The sequence below is a fragment of the Tetrao urogallus genome (genome assembly GCF_951394365.1).
Source record: "Tetrao urogallus genome assembly, chromosome: 17".
In the NCBI taxonomy this organism is placed as follows: domain Eukaryota; kingdom Metazoa; phylum Chordata; class Aves; order Galliformes; family Phasianidae; genus Tetrao; species Tetrao urogallus.
In genome coordinates this window covers 8,468,526-8,487,916 of record NC_136830.1, presented here as the reverse complement: position 1 = coordinate 8,487,916, position 19,391 = coordinate 8,468,526, and the positions used below count along the sequence as shown (strand labels likewise).

Here is a 19,391-nt window from a genome sequence, read left to right as displayed (position 1 = left end):
ATTTCTAGGTCCTTATTGTTGCATGTAACAGATAGCTTCTATGTCATCCTTTCCTTGCATTAGAAGTAATTTTGGCTTGGAAGAATATGTTCCAAGAAACTGTAGCTGGCTGTTACCCTTTACTGCTTAAACGTAGGTTTTTTTTCTTTAAACAGAGATAAGGAGGCAGGGAAACACGTTGTCCTTCTCCCAGTGCAAGTAATGATACGCTGTTAGATGCAGTCATCAAATTTTGTTTGCTTTCGGATACAAATTTTATCAGTACTGTTGATCTCTAAATCCTTGGTACTTCTTAGATAGGAAATGTGAAGTAAATGTTAAAACCTAGTGTCATGTATGGATTTCCACTGGTGGTTTCTGAAGCAGTGGATTTAATGTTGGAAATGTTAAATACGTGGACATTTCTTACCACACAGTGTCTCGAAGAAGCAGTGAAGAAATCAAACGGGATATCAGTGCACCCGATGGAGGGTCTCCAGCATCTCTCATGGCAATGGGTACCACCTCACCACAGCTGTCCCTCTCATCCTCCCCTACAGCATCAGTCACCCCTACAACCAGAAGTCGAATAAGGTAAAAGCCCTTTTATGTGATAAAGTAAGATTTTAATTTCGCAGCTATCTGTCTGCAAGTATCTAGAATATAATGCTGGCAGGAAGACTGCAGATTTTACTGCCTCTCCTTGAAAACAATCTTCAGTAACCTTTGAGAACTTCAGAAAGCTGCAGAGAACTTCACTGCAGCTCAGTATAGTTTTTAGAGCTTATAGGCTCAATGACAGAACGATATGCTACACTACAAAACCAAACTAAATAATGCCACTAAATAATAACATCACGTCTGCTCAAAATACTGTAAAGCTGAGTCCAAGAAGTGAGCTCCAGCACGCTGAACAAACCTTTCAGAGTGATTTGGTCCAGGAGAGAACACATGATAAACTTCTGCTTTAGTAATCACAGCTGAAGAAAAGCAGCACAACTAGGTCTTAATTTCAGACAGTGCTAAGCCTTCTGAGTAGGCAGGAGTCAATGGGCCTGGGTTGTTTGTACCACACATGAAATCATAATGCAAGCCTAGGTAACACTGGCCAGGCACCCCTTCTTTGTTACATATTAAAAAGAAAAGTCTTGACAGATAGGAAAATGTGTAAATTTATCAATGTTATCAGTTAAAGGAGTTCAAAGTATTTAAGCCTCATGTTACGCAAGTAAAGTATGTTCTTATCCCTGCCTCTTACACTGGGAAACTGGCAGACAGAGACTCAGTTATTTTCTCAGGTCTGTTTAATACAGAACTGACAGTTTTTGTACAGCAGTAATATTATATCCTTAGCCTTCAGAGACACTGCAGTCTGTAATAATTACAATATGAAATTGTGAAGCTATTTACAGCTGTGGGGGATAATAAAAATGTTTCCCTGAAATCAGTTGAAACATGCCTCGCTGCTGCTCTCCTTTCAGAAAGTAAGTTGAGTTTGGATCTGTGGTTACTTTACCAGCAGCAGTGAATAATGTGTGTGTTAGTACCAGAATTTAGACCAGGTAAGCCCTGCAATAAAAAAGATTCAAAGACTTGTGTACGAAGTGTGAACTGATAACATAAACTTGCACTGATGATAGCCTGCAGACCGTGGCAGATGATGTGTCATTTCATGGTGTGATTGTACAGCTGTGATACTGTGCTGCCTGAGCACTGACTGAAAGGCCCAGCTCTCCAACAGGAGCAACACTGCAGTCTGCAGCAGTGTGTGTGCAGTGAGAAATGGATTTCTGGGAACACTCCTCATGACACTGCTGCTGGACTTGTGTGGTTTTGGAATGGAGGTTTTTCTCCCCTACGTCTTTCTGAACGCTGTGGTAAAATAAGCACTAAAACAAACATTTGCAGCTTACTTTTCTCTGTTCTAGCTGTAACTTCACTGGCTTATTTTGGGTAGGAGTTCAGTTGACCTGATATACTAACTTACAGGATTTACCTGTCATAATATTTCTCGTTGTCTCCATACAACTTACACTACTTTATTTCCTTCAGCAATGTTTTCTTAACTGGGAGGACTCAATATAAACCATGTGCATTTACTGGAATCTGAAGACAGGTTGTACAGCTCACTCACAGCTAAGCAGTATGGTTTAATGTAAAGAGAGGGAACTTTAAATTTGAGTTCTAATAGAACGTCCCAAACTCCCAAACCTCTGTGCTGACGCTCTCTCTCTGCAGTTGCATGATCTTGATTGTAGGTGGAATATGCAGCCCCATTGTTACTTGTTTTGGTGACCTTCTTTGGTCTCCTCTGAGGTGGACTTGAGGCCATTGATGCTTTTCCCATAGGATTCTCATAATCAGGCTGTTCTGTATGGGCTTGGTGAGAAGTTCAGTGGTGAAGTCTGGCTGGAAGCCATTTGCTCGCAGTCTACCTCAGGGTTCTGTACTGGTTCTGTTAGCTGTGTTCATTAACCATTTGGGTGATGGAGCAGAGTGCACCCTTCAGTAAGTTTGAAGATGGCACAAAACTGCCAGTGCCAAGATAGTAAAAACTGTTCAGACTGGAAAGAGGAGGTTCAGGGGGAGCTGTCTGCCAGGGAGGTTCTGTCTGGCCGTCAGGAAGCACTTCGTGCTGTGCAGGTAACATAGCAAAGGCCCAGGCTGCCCAGAGTGGCTGTGGAGTTTCCTCCTTGGAAATCTTCAGAAGCCACCTGGACATAAGCCTGGGCACCTTGCTGTGGAAGGTCCTGCCTCAGCACAGGTCGTGCCATGTGGACCCAGAGGTCCCTTCAAACCTCACACATTCTGTGATTGTGTAAAAACAAGAGCGACTGCTCGCACACTTTGCATCCAGCAACTAAGTTGCATAACAGCAGTCTTTTCATCAATATCTTCACTACAGAGGGCGTTTATTGGGAATTGAACTTTGATGTTTTAAAAAGGGTGAATCGTTTTTGTTCCAGTATATCAGGTAGCAGATCAACAAAGTAGATCTCCCCCGTCCTTTTTGAGAACTCCAGATCCCAGGCAAATATTCTGTTAGTAATGACATGTGGCTAATATGCAAACTTGTTGCTTCAAGGTGACACTTGTAATCAGCCATGAGCTGCAGAAGAGATAACATCAGTTTATTCTCTTTCTAAATACAAAATAAAGTCACTTGAGTTAGCTTAATGGTTCAAGCTGGAACTTACAATATTGTGAGTTTACTTTCCAAACTATTAGGAAATAATATCATTGAGATTGAAATACCTAGAAGAAGTTTAGTTTAAGGGGGAAAAACACACGTGGCTTCCTAATGAAAGTATTTCACCGAAGTGACTCTTAAGTCTGGCAGGTATCTCTCTGTACTCTTTTTCTTACTAATGCTGCACCTTACTACTTTCAGTCACAATAATTCATGATAGCTTTTTTTTTTTTTTAGCATTTGTAATATGTGTATCTGTTGTGAACGAAAAATAATTAGCTATAAGTTGCACTTCTCCCTCATTTCTAGGGAAGAAAGGAAAGATCCTTTGTCTGCCCTTGCAAGAGAATATGGAGGATCGAAGAGAAATGCCTTGCTGAAATGGTGCCAGAAAAAAACAGAAGGATATCAGGTAATTGTAGAGCTGTTTTAACATAGCATACTTGTAGCTGCAACAAATTAGACTCTGCCAGTGGCATAAGCCAGGCTGCTCCACAGTTGACTGCATAGATTGCAATGGCACTGGTATGTACTGTACTCTCTTCTTGGAACACATGCTACAAGTTCTAACCTAACATTAATAGCTCCTTAGTCACTTTGCTCCATGTTGTTAATGTGTTTTTTTCTTAAGGGGGCAGGTGACCTCCTATTGAGGTGCTTTACAGCAGCCTTTTACAGATTGCACTTTTGAAACTGAAACTTCAGCGTTTTAATTTTTAAGCTAATGTTTCCTAAATGCAGATATAGTAAGATGCCTTGGATTTTAGACAGATGTGTTGTCTTGCATTTTGTATTCAGCTTTCCAGTGTGGTTTTTGAAGTTAGTCTGAATGATATCAGAACCTGGAAGAAGTAGCAAGATATCTATCCAGAGTTCTCCTGATTACATTATTTTTTCAAAAGAATGGTGGCTTCAGCAAACTAAACCAGGATGTTAACAATCTGACCGTGATGTATTTGTTTGGTTAACTTGTATTGAAAGTTTTTGGAATTCCCAACACAATCCTCAGTTTAAGAACTTTACTGTTTCCATGACTTGAGGCTCACAATGCAGGAGGAAGTTCAGAGCCACATAACAGGATGATGGCCCATCCATAGGAAAAGTCTTCTTTCAGTACAATGGAGAGGCTTGTGCTATAATCCCCCTCCCCCCCTTCCTGTGGCACGTCTAGTGCTAAACTGTGCTATTTCTGAGGATAAGCTGCTTTGTGGACAGAGCCTTTCTCCTTCCCTACATTTTAAAAAAGGCAGGATGTTATATTTCTTTACAAATCCTGTAAAACAAAATACAGAAGTATTTTCTCATAGTGCCTTGAAGTGAGGTATACATAAATTTAACACCTGGTTAGGAAAAGTAATAGAAAGCCTGCCAATTTTTTCACTCTACAGTTGTGTGCACATACAAGCAGAATGTAAAGCAGCTTTCTTCTGCTTAAATAGATTGCTGCTTCGAATTACTCTTCTTGAGTTTTATAGACAATAGTAGAAGAATAACTTCTGACGCTTACTATACTTCAGCAATTATAGTAAGGTTCTCTGATTATGTTACTGCTGGAAACTGTGGCATATAGCATCTGCATAAGCGATGGATGCCTTCTCTTGGAGTAGTAGAATAAAATCATGAGGCTATAAGGAGTTACTTTTTTGGACAAGAATGTCTTCTGCTTTAAGCACACTCATTTTTATCCACATCTCTGTTGTATAGAATTCAGTTATTTTCAGCATCTCCCGAATTTCAGTTTTGGTTGTATGCAGTGTACGTGGTGTAATGATAAGAACGTGGATAACATTGCATTCGTAGTGAATAGTGCTTATCTAGTTTTTGATGTCTCAAAACCATTATCAGTACCAGAATAAGGACCTTGGTCTAGAAAGAAGAGCCTTCAGTGGTTTTTATTTTTGTGTTAAAACTATGTGGTTTCAAAAGTAACATGCAGTAAACAAGCATCAGAACAAGGAACATCTCCCTTCCTCATTCAATTCTCTTTCGGGCACTCTAGCTCTCCTGCTTCCCTCTCCCCCCAGATATTGCCAGGGTACCTTTTCACACCTCCAGCTCCTCCTAGTGTCCTTTACTCTGTGACAATCCCTTCTATCCTCAGCATTTCCCATCTGTGTAAATTCTACCTTTCTCCTGTACCACTGCTTGCTTTTGTTCGGCTCGCCACCTGGGCGGGAGCCAGCCCGTGCTTTTAGAGCTACCTGCAAGCTGACTGCCAGCCAGCTTCTGTCTGAGCTGCCATGTTAGCCGAGCAGAGCACAGGCGACTGAATATCCCTGTCCATACGTGCATCTTGTCCTCCTAATATCATAGCAATTTACTTCTAATGCCGATCTCGTAAAATTACTGATGTGCAAGTAAACTCTGCTCTGAAAGCCAATATTTATTAAGTATGTCTTTGCCACAGGGAAAGCTGTGTTCACATCATCATTAGTTGCGAAATACAGACACTTTGGTTTTCTTTTCTTCACCTCATCTGGAGACTCTCACAGATGTAGCTTTCTGTACAAACGTGTATTTAAATAATTTGAGGAATTATTCCAACTGTTCATATTTCACCAATGGAGGTGGAATCATGCACATGAGTTTAAGCCTCGTTTCTGATGTAGTGCTATGCTTGCTCCTGGTGGTGTTTTAGCTCTCATTCCAGGCATTGTTATGCATTGCAGACTGGGAAAACAGTTGAAGAAACAATGAATAGAAATCGAACAGATAACCAGATATGAGTAAAAAAGTTTTTAATGTACAGAGTTATGGATGAGCTGCCAGTTGCTTAAAATGTTAAAAACAACCATGTGGTTGGTTTATTGTTATTGATGAGCAGCAGCATATGATTCAACATGATTCTCTGTGAAGGCCAGCTGTAGTACTTGAGCTGCACTTTATTCCATTTTTATTCCATTTAAAAATACTAAATGGGGGAAAAAAAACACAAGGTCTGTACTGCTTCACAGACAGAAGGTTTCCTGTATCCGTAAGATGCCCGTGGAGAATATAGTACTGTTTAATTGCTTGCAGCAACTGGTGTTTTTTTTTTTTTGTCTGCTGAAATAAAGTGGAAGAAGAATTACTTCTGCTCTCCTATCCCCCCAGGAAATTACTTTCAAGCTTTTGATTAAGAGTCTTATCTGTCTCTTTTAGAAGCTTGAAATGTTGTGAATGCTACACAACTCCAAGACTATGGCATTGTGAAGCTCTAATTTCAGCCCATTATGATGGGAGGATTTTATTTAGAGCTCTTCATACACATTCACAGGAATTTGTCAAACTGTTCTTTTCCCTTCTGACAAACATGGAATACCATGCGGTACATTTTTTAAAGCCATCTTACATCTCTCTCTTCTATGAATGCATTACAAAAAAATAATAACTACTCTAAAATGGTTAATAAATTACTTCATTGTGCAATTTTCTTGTTTTATTTAAGCAAATTTGGAAGGAAAGCAATGAATAGAAATATTTTCGTCACGAAACAATGCTTAACTGTATCACCAAACCTGGCATTCTTTTCAGGAGTACCTGAATAAAAAACAAAGGCCAAAACAGCCAATGAAAATAAAGAAATTGTTATTGAAACAAGAAACTGTATGGCATTTTCTCTTATATTGTTCCTTGTAACAGACATACTGTCTGAATGCTATTTGCAGGCAGAACTTCTCCTTGAAGCTTTGCTTTGGGAATGGCAATCTGCAGAAGGTCACTGCAGAGCTAGCAGCAGGCAGGTTCTTTATTAACTTTCATCTAGAGGCTGTTCAGTCCAGGCAGCATTGCATTCACTTCAGTTAGTGTGAGTTGATTTCAGGACTCAACAGATCCTTAAGCCATGAAAGAGGAGAACTGGTCTCTTAAGATGAGTTGTGGACTTTTTTTTTTTCTTTTTTTTTCTTTTTTTTTTTTTTTTGGAGGATTTGGATAAAGGCTGAATGAGTCTCCATCAGTTTTCAGCACGATGTTTTGTGCTGAAAACTAACAACAAACCGTATGTCACATCTGACCATGTGTCAGCTTGGTTCAGGGGCTGACACACTGATTCAGAGTTCTGTGCCAAGTACTGCATTTTCCTGGCTTCTCTAAAATATGTGCAGTGTCATAAAACTGTCATAAATTCCAGATATCTTCAAAGCATAACGCAATCCTGTCCAGCTGTTACAGAGCATTTAGCCTAGCTGAAGTACTGCTACTTTCATTTTAAGTACATAACTAATAAAAGTGCAAAAAAGGATGTGAGCATGCATGTTCCATGTTAAGCAGGGGACCAATAAACAGGACACACACATCCTGTGCCCATTTTTATCTACAGCAATATTTCAATATATTTTCCATTTTTGTCAGCATTCTGAGAAAGTATTAACTTCAGAGGTCTGGTACCAAAAAGCAGTTGCCACAAGTTAGCTGCAAGAATAGACCAACATATATAGCTGTTTTTTTAGTTTTCTTGAAGCTTTCCATGCTTTCTAATTACAGGTGCACTGAAAGACACCTGTAATGTAGCCCTAAAGCACCTGTCCTCTAATTATTTCAATGCTGCCTAACTGTTGTCTCCTAAAAAAAAAAATCTTAAAAATGTAATAGTTATAATCTAATAAAAATAAAAAAAACTTATCTTCATGGCAGCAATAAATGATAGAGTTCTACTGAACTTGAATTTTTGTATTTTAATACCCCAGTGATGTTCAACATTTGGGGATGCTACTGCACTTGCTCACAATGGGATAATTACCATCCGAAATGATTGCAATGTGGGCACACCTGATTAGAGCCCTTATTGAAAATGTGTTGTTTGATCAGGAAGGTATAAAATTATTTATAGGCTAACACTATTGAAGAGTCTGTGCATTATATTTAATGAACGTGTTAGGGTTCAGTCTTGGTTTCTTGGTAACTTGCACATTGAAACTGGCTGCATGAGTGAGTGTGAGTTTAGCTTTCCAGTGAGAATTGCTGGGAGATCAAATAAAGATATTTGGGACAAGTTATATAAGAAATAGGGCTTTAGCTCAGTGTTCTTAGGGTTTTATTGCTCTTAGTGGACTATGTAATATGAAATTGTTGAGGTATATCTGTAGTTGTAAATACATCTTGTATTTGAAATGGAAACTTCATTTTTAACTTAAGTCCAACATTTGCTTTGTAAAGAGCATTGTCTGTGAACCTGGAGAAGTATCTGACATGGCAGGGTGGAGGGGGAGGATTTCTTGACAACTGAATGATACCTAGTTAAAATATGTTCCTTTGTTCTGTCCTGTAGAGGGGAAAGAAGAGGAGGAACAAATGAGCAGTGTATCAAAAGATCATCTATTCTGTGCACATCAGTCAAATGACAGTTATTTTAATCTTTTCTCGTGCACATGCGTCACATTTTCTTCACTTCAATTTCATGTACAAAAGCAAAGGCTCAGGGTTCTACCCAAGGCCAAGAGATTTGGCAGGTTATTCTTGGTGTAAGTGGTTGTGCTTCTATTGAGGATAGGTTACGGAGGGGCTGCTCAGGACAGACGTGTAGAGGTGTGTTGTTCAGTTATGGTACCTTTTTTTTTTTTACTGATGTCCCTGTGTGGCTACAATAAACCAAAAATGGATTATCATAGGCTGAATTTAGAGCACTTTTGTTAGTGCTGAGGTAATGGTTGCAGCATACACAGGCTTTCTCTGGCACTGTCTGGTTGATTCATTGAAGTGACTCTGACTGCCAGAACAATTCTCTCCCTGGTTTAAGCAGTGATGCTTTTGCCAAAAATTAGTGAGGAAGGATATGCTTCCTTTTTCTGTTTGATTTGGATTCTGATACAAGAGAAATGTCAACTTGTTAGACTTAATTATGACAAAATTTAGAGCAAATTATGGAGCTGTCTTTATCTCTGTAAATGCTTCATATGTTAAAATCTGAAGCTATTACAGTTTTTTTGTGGATGATTGCTCCTTTTATGGTCTTTCTTTCTGCCAAAATTGTAAAATAACATATCTTTGGTCTAAAAAGAAACTTTTATGGCTGATATTTCAGGCACTTGAGGGTTTATGTTTCCTATTTACTGCCTTCCAAGAGCTGGGAATGAGGAGGCCATGGTTGGGACTGTTCCAGAAGTACTTGGACATTGTCACCTACTGCCTGAAATCCTCCCAGCCTCAGCTTTAATGCACGATTTGGGAATCAGTGCAGACTGATTCAGTGGGGAGCAGATGGCAGTTTTTGTTGATGGCAAGAAAGTAACACTTGTCTGACATGGTACTGGGTTCAGCAGGAATTTGGAATTACCACCAGCTCGGACATCGCAGCCTTTTCCTCAGGATTTGCACTTTGGCTTGTGCTGTCTGGAACCTCGAGCCCAGTGGCAAGCTGAGTCTGGTATTAGAAACAGTTGCTGGCTTAGTAACGCTAAATAAGAAGGGAAGGGGGAAAGTCTTTAAATACGTGGCTCCAGATAGGAGGTGATGTGCTTTGCTTTACTACCTGCAAAAGGTACAGCTGGAAAACAGAAAGGACTGTGTTGTTGGTGAGGCTGAGCTACAGCAGTTCCCTTTCCACCAACATGAGCTGACCTGCCTGCTCGAAAAGAAGCTGTCTGGTGGGTATGGATCCAGCTGGTCCTAGTATGAGAGCCTCTCCTACCTAACCCCAGTTCTAAATGTGGGTGAGCCTTCTGTAGGAAGAAGCGGGTCTCCTTGTCTCTGGGGAGTCGTTGCTTCCCGTTGACATGTGCAGTCAAAAAGACTTCTTTCCAAGGAGAGCTTTGGTATGATGTGGCTGGAAACAGACACTGCTGTCCTCACTGGGAGAGCCAAACCTATCCAAGAGACATGGACAAAAGTCGAGGAGAGAACGCAGCTCAGGTGCTACTGTCACAGCTTTGTACACAGGAGGCATTACCAGGCACTGTTCCTACTGAAGGAATGCTGCTGCTGATTAATACCACAAAAAGACTAGGGAAGACTCTAGAAAACTTTCCGAAAGCATAACAGGAACACTTATTTAGCAGTTTACCTTTCTAATTTTTTAATGGATGCTCTCTTCTGTGCATCTTTAAAAGCTTTTAAAAGCTTTTTAGTAGTAATTCTATGCCATGGCAAAAAGCCTGCCAAGGTCTGTGAAGTTAAACCTCAAATCTCCTTTTAATGATTTCATACATTATTCTACAGAATCATGTTATGCTTTCTCAGGCCACTTATTTCATTAACTAATATAACAGAGGCACAGACACATGTTTTTGTTTTGCCTGTGTCCTAGCTCATTTGTGAGCCGCGCTGAGTGAAGATGTGGGAACCTCGCTTCCCTGTGCAGGGCAGGGCTGGAGCTGCTGTGCAGGATGCTCTTCTGCTCAGATTGGAGTATTCAGAGTTTGAGGAGATGGAAGACAGATGTGGATATATCCGCTGAAGAGAGAATTAGGGAAACTTTGCCATTAGTTTGTAACTGTAAGTTAGGAACCATGATTTCCCTAGCTTTCTTAGCTGCAGAATGCGATGTGAAGGGGAGACAAGTAGAATCAGAGTTTCAGGAAGACTTTTCTTAGTCATTTTTCTTATGTGCACACAAGAAGATACTCATTTTGAGGTGACTGCTGCTACTCTTTGCATTCTGACAGGAGCTTGAGTCATGCTTGAAATGTGTTTTGCTGTGGGTGTTCCTTTACCGTTGTTTGTTCCCCTGTTTGCCTCGGCTGTAGGGCAGGCTATAGAACTTGGTCTCTTTGATTATTTGAAATGTTATATTCTTGCTCATACTTTGTCTCTAAAAATTTGTAACTCTGATTTTCATTCCTGATTGGCAAGTGCTTTCCATAACCTTATGACTCAGGCTTATCATAAGTGTTAGAAATGCTTTTTGCCAAAAATCTGTAATACTGGAAGTGATTTCACTCCTGTGCTGAATATTAAATGTTGTTGGACAAAGACTGATGAAACTCCTCCTACTTCACCTCTCTTTAGAAAGGCTCATTCCTCATTTATCTGAAAGCATGCCCTCCAATTGCTTTAATACTTTGTGGTCTGAAATGGCTTGAGAAAAATTCCGGACTAGATTCCAGTAGAATTATCTTAATAGAGCCAATTACTGAATAAAAGCAGTAACAAAGGAGAAATTATGTCAGAGATGTTAGGTCGATGTTCTGTTTACTGTCAGTTCTTTGAGAAATAAGAGCTTAATGCAAGATTGATTTCATTATGCCCACCGAGCTTTTTGGAAAAGCACAAGTAGTTAAAAGCATTTGGAAAATAAAATCATACCGTATTTAAAAGTGCCAGTTATGTTCTCAAAGCCCCGTGTAAAAGATTGAATTTTCCAGTTTAAATAAGTCTGTCCAGTTTTTAGATTGGTGCCTGACCAATATTACAGTTCTTCAATCTGAGAGTTAATAACCATTCATAATGCTTGGAGGAATTGGAAACAGAGACCAGTCCCTTTTAATTGTTTCCTTCCGTTGTATTTAATGCAGCTCCTCTGGATTCATTAAGATTCTTGGATGATGGATTTGTTTTCTGCTTGTTATCTTAATAATAATTGCTGGACCCTACAGGATGATGTAGGAAACCAGGGGATTCCAAGTTCTTGAATACCATCCAAACGTGTTGGTGAACTTTTTTAATGGCCTCATTTTTCCAATGTTTATATTCCAAATATAACGTTCCATAGATGTTATTAATATTTGAAGTGATATTTCAATTTTACACAGCTATCATCTCTGAGGAAATTTCTCCTCTTTTAGTTTCTTTTACCATTTTCAGTACAACTTGGTCCTGTTTTCCTTGCTGCCCTTTATGGGTGAGGGAGTAAACTTAATTTTTTTTTCTTTTCTTTTTATAGATGTGTTCTGGTTGGAGCTGAGCACACCTCCTTGCCTCCTTGTTGTTTTTAGAATTTTTTTAAATCATGTGTTCTGTCTTCAGCCCAGTTCTGTGGGTCTTCAGTGACATGCATCTTGAGTGATGCTGGTGTTCCAGCTCTAACATTTTCATTTAAACACTGCTGTGCCTGCTCTGAAATGAGTGGAGCAGCCTGCAAGCATTTCTCCCTGTAGCCAGGCACAATGCTTCAGTTTCCTACAGAATCTTCATTGCAGTTCTCCTTTCTGTACTGCATAAAGTACAGCGTCAGTTGACGGGCTATGGCTAGTATTTATCAGTTGTTCAGCCCATCAGTCTTAAAAACCCACCAAAAGTAATTAAAACAAAAGCACAAAAGTCACGACAACAGCAAAACAACAACAACAAAAAAGCACAAATTGTAAGCAAGGTTTCGCAGGCTGTGGTTTATAGTGTGTGTTCTGTCATTATTAGCAGGTATTGTTGAAAGGATGTCCACCATTAAGCCAACTGATGTGTTGGAGGCTGTTAATCAGACTCAGCAGTGTTTCAGCATCCCTCCTTGCTGATATTTTCCCTTAGTCTCCTACTGCATCTTGCATTTATTTGCCTAATTCAAGTAACATCGAAAAAAGTTTTAAACACACATTAATTTAAATCCAATTTCCTGTCCCTCAAGGAGAAAGGAGGGAGAGCTATTTTCTTTTTTTCTTTTTCTTTTTTATTTTTTCCCACCCTTGCGGCTCGAGGAAGCAGTGAGGACCACGTTCCCACAGCGTGGGGGTCTCCAACAATGACATTTCCTCTGTGGGCAGGCAGCCGGCCGGGCTCAGACCGCTGCCCTGGCATTGTGAGTCCCAGCACGTACTCTTACATCACTGCAGCCCCAACCTGCATCGTGCAGACTTTGTGTAAGAAGAGTGAAAGTTGAGCGGGAAATGATTTCCCTCACGTTCTTCTAGAAATTGCTTTTAGTTTTGTTGAGGTTATTTTCCCTCTGTTGGAGAGGGGATTGCGGTCGTCTTCCATTTGTATCCAAATCATCATTTTGACAAGAAATTCAGCTGCCTTAGTTGTGAGTGTTCTGCAGCTTAACATTGGTTCCACATTCATTTTTCTACTAGATGAATGAAAAGTTTCAGTGCTTGTCAGAGATAAGTGATGTCTGTAACTTCTTGTCAGGTCAACGAGTGGCTTGGTGTTTAAAGTTTAAACTGACTGCTGCCCACTGAGCTGCTCTGCCACTGCTGGGCTGCCAACAGTCAAGTAAGCAGTGACCTGAAGGGCCAGCAAGGCATCTTGCTCCTGATTTGTACAGACAGGGCTGAATTTTTTTGCTGTAACCTTGCATGTGTTCTTAGAAGTGGCATTTAGCAGTGTCACTGAGTGTCACCAAAGAATCAGGAGTGCAAGGCTGCATTTTTCAATTTCAGTTTCAGTCACAAATATTTGATTCCTTGCCATGGTTCCTGTTAAATCTGTTGGAGCATCTTTATTTACAGTGACAATTCAATTTCTCTTTGTGTTGTTGTTCATGTAGGTTTTCACGTAGAAATGTTTTATTTAGCAGATAAAATTTTGTTCCTTATCAATATTAACTAGAAATTTTGCTTCAGTGCTGAAGCATAGAAGTAAAGTCTTGTATTAACAGAGGTAAAACCACGTGGTCTACTTCAGGGATTTTAGAAAGAGCCCTGACGTATGTCCATAACTTGTTTGCTTTTATATTTTGCTCTGTACAGTTGTAAGACATTTATACTCTTAATACCCTTTCTAGCCTATCGTTTTGTGCTTTTTAACTGTATTTGCACTATAGGAAATTAAGTATTAGCTACTTTCTCTTTAACCTGTGTAAGGTTACCTGACATTCTTATCATGGCTTGTTTTTTGTTTTTTCTTTTTTAATTTACCATAGAAGGTGTTTTGGTTCCTTACCACAGAACTCCATTGTCAGGCTGTTCAAAGCTGTTTTTTTGTGTGTGTTTTTTTTTAAGGTGTTTGTTGAACTAATACTTATTAGAATATGATTTTAATATTGTTTGTATTTTTTTTTTCTTTTCAGAATATTGACATAACAAACTTCAGCAGCAGCTGGAATGATGGCTTAGCTTTCTGTGCAGTCCTCCATACTTACCTCCCAGCCCATATTCCTTATCAAGAGCTAAACAGCCAGGACAAGGTATGACATTAGAATTTCCATTACTGTGTCCAAGAGTCTATATAGCTAATATGAGCTAAAAAAGAAGAATGAACTAATTTAAGTACTAGAAAAATGATTTACTAGAAATCATAATTGAAGCATTTCAGACTACATTATTGCTATTCTTTTTAAAACCTTAATATTCTTATCTTATATCTTAATATCTTAATATCTTATCTTATTATCTTAATATCTTTTAATCTTTTGGGTGATATTAGGACATGTTCATTCCTGTTGCCCTTTTAAAATTAATATGGTCCAATTATAGACTCACTTTGAGGCAAAATTAGCAGTTTTACTGTAGACTTTTTTAATGCCATCTTATTATGAAGTAGTATTTACTTGGATTCTGATACGTTTTCATATCTCATGCAGAGGAGAAACTTCACTTTGGCTTTTCAGGCAGCTGAAAGTGTTGGCATCAAATCCACTCTGGTGAGTTTTAAACACATACTGAACAAATTACATCTCATTTTAAAAAATAAATTATTCCACTTTGTGCTTTTGAAAGATTTTGAAGCAAAAATAACAGCAGATGAGCTCAGCTAGAGCCTATAGTCTCAGTATCGCACTTGACTGAAAAAAAACACATAAATGGTAAGCACATACATCAGTGGTTTTGTTTAATCTCTGTCAGTCTAGCATAAATCCAATATTGTCAGCCACTTAAGCTAATACTTTTTTGCAGTAAAATAATGAGTGGGATAAAGACCTGTACTCAAGCTGCTGCACCAAAGGCAACAGCAGAACAGCCTATGGCAGGTTGGGAATGGCCTGAAGCTGCACTGGGGGAAGATCAGGTTAGATAATAGGAAAAGATTCTTCTCCAAAGAATGATCATAGAATTATTAAGGTTGGAAAAGATTAATATCGTCTAGTCCAACTGTCAGCCTATCACTGCTATTCCCACTAAACCATATCCATAAGTGCCACATCTGTGTGTTTCTTGAGCACTTTCATGGATGGTGACTTCAGCACTTCCCTGGGCAGCCTGTTCCAATACTTTACCACTCTTTCAGGGAATAAATTCTTCCTGATATCCAACCCGAACCTCCACTTGTGCAACTTTAGGTCGTTACCTCTGGTCATATCACTGTTACATGGGAGAACAGACCGACCCTTTCCTTGCTACAACCTCCTTTCAGATAGTTAAGAGCAATAAGGTCTTCCCTAAGCCTCCTCTTCTCCAGATGGAACCATCCAAGTTCCCTCAGCTCCTCGCCATAAGACTTGTTCTGCAGAACCTTTACAGCTTTGTTGCCCTTGTCTGGACATGCTCTATCACCTCAGTGTCTTTCCTGTAGTGAGGAGCCCAAAACTGAGCACAGTGCTTGAGGTGCCAAGTGCAGGGGTTCCAAGCCTGATGACAGAGTTCAAGAAGGGTTCATTTGGGTAATGTTCTTAGACATTTAGGCTTTAATTTATAGGCACTCCTGTGCAGAGCCAGTAATCTTTGTGGGTCCCTTCCATCTCGGGATACTCAATGGTTTTATGAGATAAACTCCTAAAAGGAAGATTCACCAAAACTCATTTTTCAGTATTTTAAGAAATAATAAAGTCAATGTTTTGGGTTTTTTTTTTTTTGAGAATAATTCGAGAGATAGTTGTGATACTATCTTCAAGGATCCATTAACTCTCTTCTGTCTCTGTTCTACTTTCTAATTATTTGGTTTTGTTGGAATTTCAGGAATACACATCAAGTTATGTAAATTGTTCTTTTGCTCACTGAAATGTAAAAGTTAAGACTTTTATGTTTAGATTTAATTTGTCAGCATTGTAAATGATTGAAGGTGGGCTTTTTTTTGTTCCCAATTACTGGTTATTGTGTGTCTTATAAAAATTTTGGCTTAAAGGAATTAACTTTCAACATGATAGGATTTACAGTGAAAGTAAGACTCCTGAAGGTAGGGAATTGAGAGTGTCCCAGGCCTTTGTGATTAATTGCAGAAATTCAACTAAAGTTGCCAGTATCAGAAATGATATTCAAGTGATGCTTGAGTAATCTAAATTCTAACAAAGCTGCCATAGTTAGCAACTAATAACACAGCGAAGTCAGGTGTTTTAAAAATAACACTTTCCTTGATCCCTATCAGAGCCTTTACACCAGCATTGTGTTTGCTCACAATGGCAGTGCAACTCCTGGACATAAGTACTTAAGCTTTGTCAGGGATTTGAAACCTGGAAGTTTCTTCCCAAGTGCTGATATAAGAACTACAGTGTGGGAAAATAGCTGCAGGAATTCTGTCCTGCTTTAGCTGTAGTCTCAGTGATTGCTGTTTGTCCTTTGATTTTTGCCATGTACTTAATTACAGACTTCCTGAAAAGACAAATTGAAAGGAATTAAATATTCAGTGTGCAAATTGTATCCATCTTAAGGGTTTAGTATCTTTTTACATACCAACAGTACACAGTGTGTAGTGTTTCTTTTTTTTTTTCCTCTTCCATGGGTGAAGAATGAGCAAGGATGTGAAAACCACTGTAACTAAATAGCAGTGGTGATGTAAGAAGAGGTTTATAAGGGTGACTTCTTTGTTCCCAGAAGAAGAAAGTGTTCAGCTGCTTTCATACGGAGAATCAAAACCAACCAACCAAAGTAAATAAAGCAACAACAAAACAGAAACAACTTCCTCTTTTTGAGTTTGGAGATCCTAGTAATCAAAGATTATAAAACAGATCCATATACTAGGCAGAAATATCTAGGAACTGTCTCACTGTGTTCTTGTGTACATATGCTGAAAAGGGCAGATCAGGCTGTGTTTGCTCAGCTTATCCATAGACAATCTGGCACACTCGTTAAGAAATGAGTGAACTGACCTACCAGTTAGGCACACACTGATGCTTTGTCTCCTGCATGTAGCCAAGCTGATGGCAAAGCAAACTTCCCTCTTTCTTGCCTCTTCGCTCAAAAACACATATTGAAGTAATCCCAAGTTCACTACTCTACTGTGAAATGGGATTGTCATTTATTGACTCCTATCGTGATGAGAATTTTGAACTTGAGGTTCAGTCAGTGTCTTGGTCTTGATTCTGACTCTTTGTCTTAGCTCCTGGGCAGATTGCATTGACTTGTGAGACTGGTGTAAGGGGCTGGGGAACAGTAACATCTTCAGTACTAATTGTTCTAAAAGGGGGACAACTTAGGTATGCACTATTTCAATCTTAAATCAGCAAAATAGCATTCTGCATATATCCTATTTATAGCTGTTTACATTTACTATTTATAGCTGTTTACAGCTGTTTATTTCCAAGTAATATCGAGTTGCATGGAGGAGAACAAAGCTTTCTTCATCAATGCTTTAAATTATGGAAACTTTACAGGCTTACCATCACCATGACTTGATAAAAATACTGCCACGTTCCTCACAGGGTTATGGTTCTTCTTTTTGACCAATCTGTTTTCTGTGACAGGACATCAATGAAATGGTGCGAACTGAACGTCCGGACTGGCAGAATGTCATGCTGTATGTTACAGCAATTTACAAATACTTTGAAACCTGAAACCCTAATAATTCAACAGATTCATGAAGTAGAACCGACATTAGCTACCAGATGGAAATCTTGCTGAAATGCTAATCCCCATTTCACTAAAAACTGGCATCAGTTGAGTCCCTTCAAACTTCGGTGACGCTATCCTGGATTGCTTCAGACTGCTTCAGCTACTAAGCCTGGAAACAACTGTTAAAAAGCAAGAACTTGTTGCCGCTGCTTGGAATAACCCAAGTAATTAAGCTATTCAGATTAATTATGTAGCCTAAAGAGCCTGGACTGCTTATCTACCGCCTTGCCAGCCAGACTTCCTGAAGCTTTCTTACCTAAGAGAGTGAGATGAATGGATCCTCTAGCATATGGGAGACTGAGTGTACAGCTAATGCTTTGAGAAGGAAAGGATAACATGGCATCATATTACTGAACTTTCTGTAGTGTCCTGATACCACAGTCTAAATATTCCACCTACAGCGTATGGCACCCCAATACAGTAGAGTTCCTGATGGTAATTTAGTTACTGCCTTTATAGCTATTTTCACTCCTTTAAAATGTGCACAATATTCTAGGAAAACAAGCTTTTATTTCATCACAACAGCTTGAGTGGAAAAGTGGTCTTGATACCTCGGAAAATTTGGCACAGAAGAACTCTTTCTTCTAAAGTTTCATTATAAGCCTACCTCTGTCACAGTGTTGTGGCTTCCAACTTTATCTTATGGATTCTAAAGACTACCATATACAGCTCCTGATTTTCAGGTTATGCTGTATTGAAAGGAATCTGTCAGTAGCTCTCTGTGCTTCCATTATAGCAAAAATGAATCAATAATCAACCCTTGTATGGCTTGTTCTTTCCCCTTTTCTTCCTATGCCTGTATAGCATGCACAGCTACCCCAGGCTTTACTTTACAGCAATACGAGGAAACGTCGTGGATGTCTGTGGTAGCGTTTTGGAACTGGGACAGCATTTCCTCTGCAGAGAAGATACTTTCAGTAAGATGTAATAATGAAGATATTTGTCTAAAAATCTACCTTTGCAATTTCCTGTGTGTCTTTCATTGATGTTGCACATCCTCATCTGAGTGATAGAAGATGAGATGTTCTCTGACAAGAGTGGAGGAACTGATGTAATGTGTGTATACCCAGCAGTCTCAAATATTGCATGGAAAAGACTTGCTCTCACAAGGAATTAACCGAGAAACTTTGGTTTGCTCAGCTTTTGTTTTCCTAAAACACACCTGAATTCATATAACAGCTCTTGGGCAAAAGAGTTCAAGTAAGTGCCTTAGCTATCATTGATTGATACATCCTGGCACTTCAGGGCTTTGTGCAGAATGTTAATGGCTCAGAATGATTTAATCCATCCGTTTGTTATAAGCTGTTAAAATGTTTGTTGTAATGTGGTTCGTCAAATCAAGGGAATGCTTCACTCTGCCATTGCTTCTGCCTCTTATTTTCCAGAATATTTTCCAGCAGTTAAGCCACAGTTGAACATCTCTCATTAATATTAAGCAGAAGCCTACTTTAGAAGCGAGTTCTGTAACAACTGCTATTTATAAGCACGTGCTCTTTCAACACAGTAACCCTGTTATAAAGAATCTTCTATTCCTATGGTGCTCTTACGACTGTTAAGGACTGTTTGAATGTCATTGATGTTAACTCGGTGAATGCAGCTCCACTTGGCATCTGTGAAACTTCATCATGGTACAGAAGCACAGATTTAACTCAGACTTATTGCCAAATCTA

At 39.2% G+C, this 19,391-nt stretch overlaps 1 protein-coding gene across 2 annotated transcripts in view; it reads left to right on the top strand.

Moving 5' to 3' along the window:
• Window positions 1-17,663, top strand: part of SPECC1L (sperm antigen with calponin homology and coiled-coil domains 1 like) — a gene marked incomplete at both ends in the record, with an annotated part of 51,492 nt that extends 33,829 nt beyond the window's left edge. The window contains 5 exons of one of the 2 annotated variants that reach the window (XM_079543720.1): window positions 417-573; window positions 3,479-3,581; window positions 14,028-14,144; window positions 14,541-14,600; window positions 17,574-17,663. In XM_079543720.1, the coding sequence (XP_079399846.1) occupies window positions 417-573; window positions 3,479-3,581; window positions 14,028-14,144; window positions 14,541-14,600; window positions 17,574-17,663 (527 nt within the window). The remainder of the gene's footprint in view (window positions 1-416; window positions 574-3,478; window positions 3,582-14,027; window positions 14,145-14,540; window positions 14,601-17,573) is intronic. The other variant, XM_079543719.1, reaches the window with a different exon arrangement.
• Window positions 17,664-19,391: the final 1,728 nt, after the last annotated feature.